Source organism: Sparus aurata, chromosome 1 (genome assembly GCF_900880675.1).
Source record: "Sparus aurata chromosome 1, fSpaAur1.1, whole genome shotgun sequence".
In the NCBI taxonomy this organism is placed as follows: domain Eukaryota; kingdom Metazoa; phylum Chordata; class Actinopteri; order Spariformes; family Sparidae; genus Sparus; species Sparus aurata.
Genome location: NC_044187.1, coordinates 32,030,723 through 32,041,356, shown reverse-complemented (window position 1 = coordinate 32,041,356; position 10,634 = coordinate 32,030,723). Strand labels below are relative to the sequence as shown.

The 10,634-nt window shown below is 50.7% G+C and overlaps 1 protein-coding gene across 1 annotated transcript; it reads left to right on the top strand.

Moving 5' to 3' along the window:
• The first annotated feature begins 2,152 nt into the window (after positions 1-2,152).
• pcdh18a (protocadherin 18a) lies at positions 2,153-10,411 on the top strand. The gene is given in 5 exon segments (XM_030431335.1): positions 2,153-5,098; positions 5,744-5,832; positions 6,484-6,656; positions 8,711-9,328; positions 9,331-10,411. Coding segments are annotated over 5 exon segments (3,591 nt in total). The 5' UTR covers positions 2,153-2,608; the 3' UTR covers positions 9,552-10,411.
• The last annotated feature ends 223 nt before the right edge of the window (positions 10,412-10,634 follow it).

The following is a 10,634-nucleotide window of genomic DNA, read 5'->3' as shown; positions in this document are numbered from 1 at the left end:
TCCAACTCTGCGCCTTTTCTCTCGCTCCCTTCTTCCATAAACTCCGGCGGCTGACTTTGTTCTCCAAATGTGATTAGCTTCTCTGGGACGCAGGGAGTAATTGCATTACCGCATTGTGAACATTTGGAGCTATGGAAATGCCGGGCGCCCGTATCAAACCTGTTTAAACAACCAAAACCAAAAAGAAAAAAAAAAAAAAAAAAGCGCGCCGGTGGTTGAAAGATGCGCAAAAGAGAGAGAGGGGGGGGGGGGAGTGAATACAAACACTTTGCAAGACATGGCTCAGAGTGAATAGACGCTGGGAGTGGGAATAAAGGTTTTTCCGCCAATTTAGGTCTCCGGGAGGCTTCTGGTTGATGTCCGTGCACGTTCGGAATATTGAATAAGCCATTGTTTTCAGAAGGCCGTGCAGATGCTGCGCGTTGAAAGATCAGCCCACACTGAATAACCTGCACCGTAATATCATCAAGCTCTTTTTTTTTTCTGTATATGTTTCGTTTCTGAGGCAGCAGCTGGTGGTAAATTATTCATTTGTTTTGCGGATTCTCTCGCTTTCCGTTTCTTAAGGTTGATCCTGGTTCTCTAAATTGATTCTGAGCGAGAGATGACTTTGTTGACCGGTGGGTGCGCAGGGGTCTGTCTCAGCAGCGGCTCCCGCAGCCGCGCCCTGCTCTCCAACCCAACTTCTGCTCTAATATTTTGTGGAATCAAACTACGAGTAGAGGGGCTCCACCGGCACCAGCTTCAGTCCCCGTTGGCCGTGGGCGCATTTTGGCTCACTTTGACGCACGCGCGGGCACGGCGCAGCCTCGTGCGCGCGCCGAAGATGTGCGAATGGATGTGGAGGGGCTGCTCGGTACTGCTCCACAATCCCCCCCCCCCCCCCCCTTAATGACAACTCATATTCTCGCAGTTGTGTGTGTGTGGGAAGGGGGTTCTTGTTTGGTTCGCCTGTAATCGCCGGGTCCCGGTGCCAGACAAACCGCGCCAGATGGTCTCCAGAACTCACGGTCCCAGTTGTGAACATTCGTTAAAGCTCAGATCCCCCCCCCCCCCCCCCCTCCTCTTTTCCCTCACTGCTTCCATTTCTGTGTTTCCCTTATTCGCCCCTCGCCTGTGCGTGCGCATTCACATAAATCGGACGTCTTCTTTTTTTTTTTTTTTTTTTTCTTTTATTAGTATTATTATTTCTCGCCCGCCCGAACTGGTGAGTTTCTGGATTGCTGTGCTGCTCGTTATCGGAAGCCCGTCCTGCGGGGAGTTTCTGAAGTGATGTCGAACAGATACGCGCACGGGGACAGAGCTGTTCGTCGGCGTGACCAACTCTTTAAAGGCATTCATTAGAGTCCGGCTCCCTTTCTACGCGATTCGCCACACGGCTTACCCGACTTATACTCTCACCCATAGACAGCCACAGATGAGGCGCATGAGAGGAAAAAAAAAAATGTATATATATATATTCTGCACTCAAAACATCCCCCACATACAGTGCCTGTGCATGGAGAAAGGGGGTCGTCAGCTGCCACTTGAAAGAGCAGAGAAAGATACAGTATAAGCTCCTGGCACGCAAACACACTAATGCCGAGGCATCCAGTGCGTCAGACGCATAGTGGGAGTGAGTGGTGACAGCTGCTCATGGCCGGGCTGGGGTTGTATTTTATCTATCAAAAGTGTGCCCATAGAGGCTTCTGGAGGTGATTCCGTGACTGCGCTGATGATTGGTGTCTCTATCGTTGACTTGTCTAATGAGAATTTAGACTCTTTGTGTTCCCATGCTGTCTGGGGGGAGAGAACAGACCCGAAGCGAGAAACTCGTAAACCTTCCTGCGGTTTTATAGCTATGAAAAACGGCTGGGTGAGCCTGAATGAATGTTTTCTTCTTGAGTTTATTTTCTCCCCTGTCCATTGTAGCGCCTTGATCGTTACTCTTTAAAAAAAAAAAAAAAAAAAGAGAGAGAGAGAGAGAGTGAACCCCACAGGGCGGGGTTTTTCTTTACCCCCCCAACTTTCTCCTTCTTTTTTCTTTTACCCCCTTCGCTCTTGCGCCTCCTCTTCTGGAGTTTGAGTGGCCACCAGCCAGCTTTTTGATTTAAGGAGCGTTTGTCTTTCCCGGGATGTGAAAACGGGGGGGGGGGGGGGGGGGGGGGGGGGGGGCCGTGGCTGATGTACAACAAGTTGGCTAGAGGCGGGTTATTTTGGGCAAGTCTGTGTGCAGAGGCAGCTCACACGGAGAGAGGGAGCGAAGCAGAGCGCACAAGACCAGACGCAGGGAGGAGAGGGAGAAAGGCGCACTGATTTTCAGTGGCATTCAGCTGCTTCTCCCGGACACTGGACGTGCGCAACAGATCCGCGTGACGAGGGAGGGCAGATAGAGAGGATATTCGGATGCTTTTGCGGAATTTAGTGCAACTTGAGCGAGCTTGCGTTTTTTTTTTTACAGGCGAATGTTTTGTTCTTCTCCTCGCTCCGCGGAGAAAGCAATGCAGCCGCTGATTGCAGGAGCGCAGCCTTTAGTAAGTTAAAACACCGGGGCTGGCTGCGTTTCGGGGCTGTTATTTCGGATCTTCTTCTTTCTTTCTTTCTTTTTTTTCCGGCTTCCACGAAGAAAATGCCAGCGGGAAAAATGAAGGGACTATTTCTGACGAGAATGTGGAAAGTTGTGGCTGTTTTGGCGCTGGCCACACAACACGTCTCCGGCAAGACGCTGAAATATCAGATTTACGAGGAGCAGAAGGTCGGCACGGTTATTGCGCGGCTGAAAGACGACGTCGCGGATATTCTGGCCAAACTTCCCAGCTCGGTGTCGCTGCGCTTCAGGGCTATGCAGAGGGGGAGCTCGTCGTTCCTCTCGGTGCGCGAGCAGGACGGAGAAATCAGCATCAGGACCAAAATTGATCGCGAGAAACTCTGCGAAAAGAACCTCAACTGCTCCATCCAGTTCGACGTGCTGACGCTCCCCACCGAGCACCTGCAGCTGTTTCACGTCGAGGTGGAGGTGTTGGACATCAACGATAACGCACCACAGTTCGCCCGCGCCGTCATCCCCATCGAGATCTCCGAGAGCGCGGCCGTGGGTGCGCGCATTCCCCTGGACAGCGCCACGGACCCCGACGTCGGGGAGAACTCACTGTACACGTATGCCTTAGAGCCCAACAACTTCTTCAAGATAGACATCCAGTCCAGGACCGACGGGGCAAAATACGCGGAGCTGGTGGTGCTCAGGGAGCTGGATCGGGAGATGCGCTCCAGTTATGAACTTCAATACACGGCCTCTGACAGGGGCGTTCCCCCCAGAACGGGTACGACCCTCCTCAAAATCAGTGTTGCAGACTCGAACGACAACAGCCCAGTTTTTGAGAAGTCGTCCTACGTCATAAATCTGCCAGAAAACTCACCTGTTGGCACTCTGCTCATCGACCTAAACGCCACTGACGCAGACGACGGCACCAACGCCAAAATAGTCTACTCATTCAGCAGTCACGTGTCCCCCAAGATAATGGAGACGTTCAAAATTAACCCCGACAGCGGTCACCTGACCCTCATCAGGCGCGTGGACTATGAGACTGTGAACTCTTATGACATTGATGTCCAGGCGCAGGACATGGGTCCGAACTCGATGCCAGCGCACTGCAAGATCCTGGTCAAGGTGGTCGACGTGAACGACAATAAGCCCGACATCAGCATCAACCTCATGTCCTCTCAGGGGAACGGGGACGCAGCCTACATATCAGAGGCGTCTCCTCTGGACACGTTTGTGGCCCTGGTGAGGGTGGAGGACTTGGACTCTGCGCTGAACGGGGAGGTCGAGTGTAAACTCCACGGGCAGGGATATTTCAAGCTGCAGAAGACCTACGAGAACAACTACATGATTCTGACCAATGTGTCTTTGGACCGAGAGAAGAGGTCAGAGTTCAGTCTGACGGTGGTGGCGGAGGACCGGGGGACCCCCAGTCTCTCCACGGTTAAGCACTTCACCGTGCACGTCACTGATGAAAACGACAACCCGCCACGCTTCGAGAAGGGCCGATACGAGATCTTTAAATCGGAGAACAATGCCCCCGGAGCGTATCTGACCTCCATCATGGCCACCGACCCGGATCTGGACAACAATGGACAGGTGAGCTACTCCATCTTGGAGAACTCTGTTCACGGAAGCTCCATCTCCACCTACGTCACCATCGACCCCTCCAATGGCGCCATCTATGCTCTGCGCACCTACGATCGCGAGGACGTGAGTCGCATCTCCTTTGTTGTGCAAGCTAAAGATGCGGGGAAGCCGTCGCTGCTGAGCAACGCCACCGTCATCCTCAACATTCTGGACGAGAACGACAACCCCCCGGTCATCGTGGTCCCCCAACTGTGGAACTTCACCGCCGACGTGCCGGCGTCGAAGTTCACAGAGGCGGGACACTTGGTAACCGTGGTCAGGGCGACTGATCGCGACACGGGGGTCAACGCTGAGCTCATTTGCTCCATCGTCAGTGGCAACGATGAGGGCTTCTTTCTTATTGACCCGAGAACCTGTGAAATCCACGCCAACGCCAGCCTGGAGAACTTCCCACATGAGCACGCTGAGCTGACAATCGTGGTCCGAGATCAAGGGAGGGAGAGCCTGAGCGCTAAGGCAGTGCTGAAAATCACGCTCTACGAGAACATGGAGAACCACGTCCAGGTGATGGACCAGGGCGAGTCCTCTCTGGACGTGTCCCTGATCATCATCATCTCCCTGGGGGCCATCTGCGCCCTGCTCCTGGTCATCATGGTGGTATTCGCCGCCCACTGCAACCGCGAGAAGAAGGACACGAGGCACTCCTACAACTGCCGGGTGGCCGAATCCACCCACCAGCACCACCCCAAAAAGCCGTCGCGCCAGATCCACAAAGGTGACATCACCCTCGTCCCCACGGTGAACGGCACGCTGCCAATCAGGGCCCACCACCGCTCACCTTCGGCCACGCCCCCGATGGAGCGAGCCCAGATGGGGAGCAGGCAGAATCACCACAGCCGGCAATCACTCAACAGCCTGGTGACCATCTCGTCCAATCACATCCCAGAGAGCTTTGCACTGGAACTGGCGCACGCTACTCCACCGGTGGAGGTGAGCGCACGCACACACACACACACGCAGGAGCTAATTGTTCTCAGAAATTTTAAATGTGGTCCCTTAGCCCCTTTACAAATTTTCTCTCTCTCACTCATACACACCCACAGACACACACACACACACACACACACCCCAGCCTTCCCGTCCTCACACAGCTGTCTCCGTTTGAGCAAATTAACTCATCTCCACGTGTAACAGTGACTTAATCAAAGCTGCCCTGTAGTTCAAACTGACGCTCATTAAAACTGTTGATGATTATAGATGTGTCTATGTCTTTACCTTGTTTACACCCCGTCACCATCACCTCCACCATAACCACCGCTCACCCCTCAGTCATACGTCTCCATAGTCATCTAGAACCACCCCCACAACTACCACCATCACCTTTTTTTATTTTTCCTTTTCGTTTGTAACGTCATCCATTTTGTCTCATCCATTTTTAGCAGCCTCTCCATCATCCATTTTGTGTTTACTCATCCATTATTTTGTCTTCTGTCTTGTCTCTCTCTCTTTTTCTTTGTACCCCCCCTCAATTACCCATCCGTTATTCATCCCCCTACCCCCTTTCTGTTTTTTTTTTTTTTTCTTTTTGTTTGTTTTATTTTTGTTTTGTTTTTCTTTTGTTATTTTCGGATGTAGCAAGTCTCACAGCTTCTGTCCATGCTCCATCAGGGCCAGTACCAGCCCAGACCCAGTTTCCGTGGCAACAAATACTCCCGCAGCTACAGGTAATTTACCCCTATCCCTCAGCCCCCCCCCCCACACCTCCCAACCTCCCCTGAAAGATTATCTTTTGTTTACTTTTTTAAACCACTTGTGTTTCATTGTGTATTACATGCCTGTTGTGAACTGTTGCCTGTCAGTCGGTCAGTTACGTGTAGATCATGGTTTTTAAACGTACTTTTTTCACATTCCAGTTGTTACCATACCGACGTCATTCAGTTCAGAAGTGTGCAACTCATTTGTCTGAATGTCACGACTATTCTCCAGGTGCCGCTCTTCCTAGACAAAATCGGGGCTCAGTTTGGCAAAGTGTGCATCCATCATTACTTTCATCATAATATCCCCTCATGATCTCTAGATGATAGATTTATTGAAGCCCCCAGTGGCTGTTGTGATAGATTTATTGAGGGGATCTACCTGCGATGTAGGATTTATGGGCCCCCGAGACTTGTCTCGAGATTTGACGGATTCCAGAAGCAGCCTCAAGTTTTTATACGATGGATTTATTTGTCATTAGTCTTGTCGGAGGACAGATTCTATTAGCCTGCCAAACAGAAGGCTCTCAGCTCTGTGTTTGCAAAATGTCAACTTGTTTTTGCGGATCCAGTATCTCCGACTGACTGATGCCTATATGCGCTTGTGATCTGCCCACTCAGGTATGCGTTACAAGACATGGACAAGTTCAGCCTGAAGGACAGTGGCCGTGGGGACAGCGAGGCGGGGGACAGTGACTGTGACATGGGGCGGGAATCCCCCGTGGACAGGCTGCTGCTGGGGGAGGGCTTTTCTGACCTGATACACCTCGAAATGCACCATCGACTCCACCCAGGTGAGCTCTCGGGAATGGGACACACCCACTCTGACAACTCCCCCTCCCCATTTCTCACGCCTTACCTCGATTTGCCAATCGAGCTCAGTCACTTGCCTCACACCCCACCTAGCAGCACCTCGCACTCGACTATCGCCTCAGTTCCAGAGCGCCAAGTCGCACCTCGGATGAATCTCGCAAAAGTTATGTAGTAATACTTTCCCAAGGACTTCATCTGGGTTTGATTGGGCCGATTAAAACTACTGAAAAAATCTCATTCCCCGTCCATTTCTTCTCCCGGAAACTTAAGCGAACTCGCCGCGAATGCACCTGACCTCTCTGCCTCCGCACCACGCCCGGCCCACTAATGCGCCTCCTTGCCCGACAAATCTCAGCACCTCGGACAGCGCCGGGGGCCCCTGAGCCCATTATTCGTCTGTCCACCTGCATATACAGCCACTCCATTCACCCTGTTGCCAACACAATCGCCATTGTGCTCAGCCCCATTCTTCCACACAGTCCTCATTTCCACGCTCGTTATCACACCCAGAGAGGTTACAGCGTGCCTGGGCTGTTTGCGTCGCTCTGTGTGTGTGTGTGTGTGTGGCTCTCTTGTGTGAGTGTGTGTGCGTTATCTGCCCCTAAGTTAGAGTCGTGTCTGTAAAATCCTCCCCGGAGCGGAGATGAGTCGCCTGTCACTCATCGGTATGCGTCTCAGTGTGCTGTTTTTTTTCTTTTTTTTTTTTTTTTTTCATTCCCTTTTTTTCCTTTTCTTTCTCTTTTTTTCCCCCCGGTGAGTGACAGTGGTGCGCTTTCATGTCTGAACTGAGGAGAATTCATAGTAATTGCTTTTAGAATGATGTTATTCTCTCTCTCCCACATACACTGCCCCTCTCTCGCTCTCTCCTACATGCCTGAGAGCTCCTCGGCATCTCTCGCTCTCGCTCTCTCTCTCTCCGTCTGTACCTGTTAATGTATTCTCTATCTTTATTGAGATGGATAAAAGGAGGGGTGGTGGACATGGCCAGTCTTTCTGTATCTCCTTTTTTTTTTTTTTTTTTTTTTTTTTCTTTCCCCCTTTTAGAAAGACTTGGAGATGTTGCAGCCCCCCACCCTCCCTCTTCCTCCCCCCTCCCTCCCCCTATCTTTTATGCTAATGCAGGGAAAAAAAAGGGGAGGGGAGGGAGATAATGGGCCGAGAGGGGGGATTATCCATGTTTCTCTTCAATAGATTTAATTTGTTTAGATTTTTCTATTTAGATGGGCAAAATGTGGCTATTCATGCTAGATACGATAAAAAAGAACTAAACAAGCAAATCCCCGCCTCAGCTGCGTAGTCACGGGATGCGGGCCCGTTTGGCAGAGCAGCCAAATATCACATTAACATCTGCCTGTAATGCCATTTGGGTGGTTCTTCAGTTATTTATCCAGTGCCTGTGATTGTTTTCCTACCTGGCACTACCTTGAGTTCCATGCCGCGAGCTGTAAATATCGCCAATCTGGTCCTCCGCCCAGGAATATGGAGAGATCCGTAAGAAGAGCTGTGATTTTCGACTTTAATCAAAGACCGAAGCACAGCCGTGTGGAATATTTAACGGTCACTGTACATGGGGTATTCATATGCCAACACAATGACACATAGTTTGTCATACTCAGCTGCATTCCAGCTCGTTTCGTGCTAAGGAAAAAAAAAAGAAGCACCTTGACTCTCTGCTGAACTGTGCATCCCTTCATAGATACCACTACGTTACCCATCTTGCCGCAGTCTCAGGGTTCATATCAGTTTTGTATTATTCAGGAATTACTGTATTATTGAGGCAGTATTGTTTTATTTAACCGCATTGACTTTTTCTTTCCTACCGCGGCAACAAACATCTCTAACAAACTCCCCTCCTGTGAGAAGAGTTTCGAACATCTGATGTATCAGACTTGTTTTGCTCTGCAATCATTCCCCGTGTTTGTCTCTATTTCTCATTCTGTTTCATGTACAGCGTTTGTCATGAAAACGTATTTTGCATCTGGACCAGCTCATCACCCTCTCTCTCCGTCTCTCTTTTTTTTTCTTTTTCCTTCAGCTATGAGACTGTGCACGGATGAGTGTCGCGTCTTGGGACACTCTGACCAGTGCTGGATGCCCCCGCTCTCCTCCCCCGCTTCCTCCGCCGACTACCGCAACAACATGTACATCCCCGGGGAGGAGTCCGCGCAGCAGCCCCCGATCGACGATGACCAGTCCTCCGTTGACTCTGAACGCCGCAGGAGCTTCTCCACTTTCGGCAAGGAGTCTGGGAGCGAAGAGGGGGGGGCCGGGGGAGTCGTCGACGGAGGAGGAGGTGACGCTTGTGCGGCTGGAGGAGGGGCTAGCTCCCTCCTCACTGAGATGAACTCTGTGTTCCAGCGGCTCCTCCCTCCTAACATGGACTCGTACGCAGAGTGCACTGAAACCAGCCCGCCCTCGTCCTCGACGACCACTGAGAGAGGAAGCGGGCGTGGGGGCAACGCTGCTGGTAACCATAGTAACAATGCTGTGCCTCAGGACAACAGGAGAGGGTTGTTGCCAGGTGGGAAAGGTCCCGCCTACCCCCCAGGTGTGGCCGCATGGGCGGCCAACACCCATTATCTGAACCCTGGAAGTGGATCCGTGGGAACCAACCACGTTCCCGCCTCTCCCTCCCCAGCCTCCACCTCCACCTCCCCTCCACCGCCGCCGCCAACGGACAGCCGCCACACCTCAAATGGCTGCCAGCCATGGAGGAAATCCCAGAGAATTACGAGGAAGACGACTTCGACGGCGTCTTCCACCAGGGTCACCCGGGTGGCAAGCGCAGCAGCGAGGGCCGCCACGAGGCCGGCATGGACGCTAGCGAGCTGGTCCACGAGATCAACAAGCTGCTGCAGGACGTCAGGCAGAACTAGAGCGGGAGAAGAAGCGAGAAACCGCCGCATAGTTTCAACCTTTCACCACATTTCTGGCAAATGCTTGTCCTTCGTGCCAACATATATAAACTTTACGATGACTGTTTCTCATCCACTGTAATGCTTGTCTTGTTTATTTTTTACCAAATAGCCTCTCGTCCGCCCAGTGCTGAGAGACTCGCAGGGGAAAGTAAAGCTCGGCACTGGAGCTGTGATTGAGGTGACTAAAAGGCATCAAAGCGAGCGCTCCAAGAAGCAGATTGCTCAGTTGTTGTTCCGTTCTCTCCGAAAGTTTGCTCGAATGAGCGAATTCAAACGGGAAATCCACCAAGAGAAACTGTACCCTTTCTTCATTTGTAATGTTTACAGCTGCGTGAACAGGCTCCACAGGGAGGAACCAACAGTTGTGTGATCTAATTTTCAGCTTTTACAGTGTACAATACTGTACAGTGTCTGTGGAAAAAGGCAAACTCACTTGAATATTGTGCTATGTCTTCTGTTTTGTTATTATGGAATGTAACTGTACAATTTGACCTTTGTATTTTAAAAATACACTCTTTTTTACTTCTATATATTTATATGTGTCCATGTATGTTTGTACAGAAAAAGAAAAAGAAACGTCTATTTTTTATAACTGTCACTGCATGTCTTAATATCACTTAATGTGTCTCTTTTCCTCTGCCCTGTTTATTTTATAAAAAAAAAAAACAACAGTTGTATTTAATTTTTGTTATTGAATATGTGTGTGTGCGTATTAAAAATAATCACATTCCAATGCAGTTCCATGTTGGAAGTTGGTTTTTGTATGGTGACATTGTGACCATTGGATGATAAATAAAGTGGAGGGATTCTTAACAGGATTATGTCTGACTCATGACTCCCTTCATTCATTCCCTCATGTGTTTTTCCTCTCTGAGTGGCTCCATTTGCCCCCCCTGTCTCTTAGCACCCCCTAATGTTCAGCATCGGGACTGCAGCGCTCTCTGATATCCACAGCCAAGAAATCTGCTATGTGCTTTCCAGGCAAACCCTTCCCCGAGCCTCATTATTCCACAGTTCACATGCATGACTCTGCTAATAAAC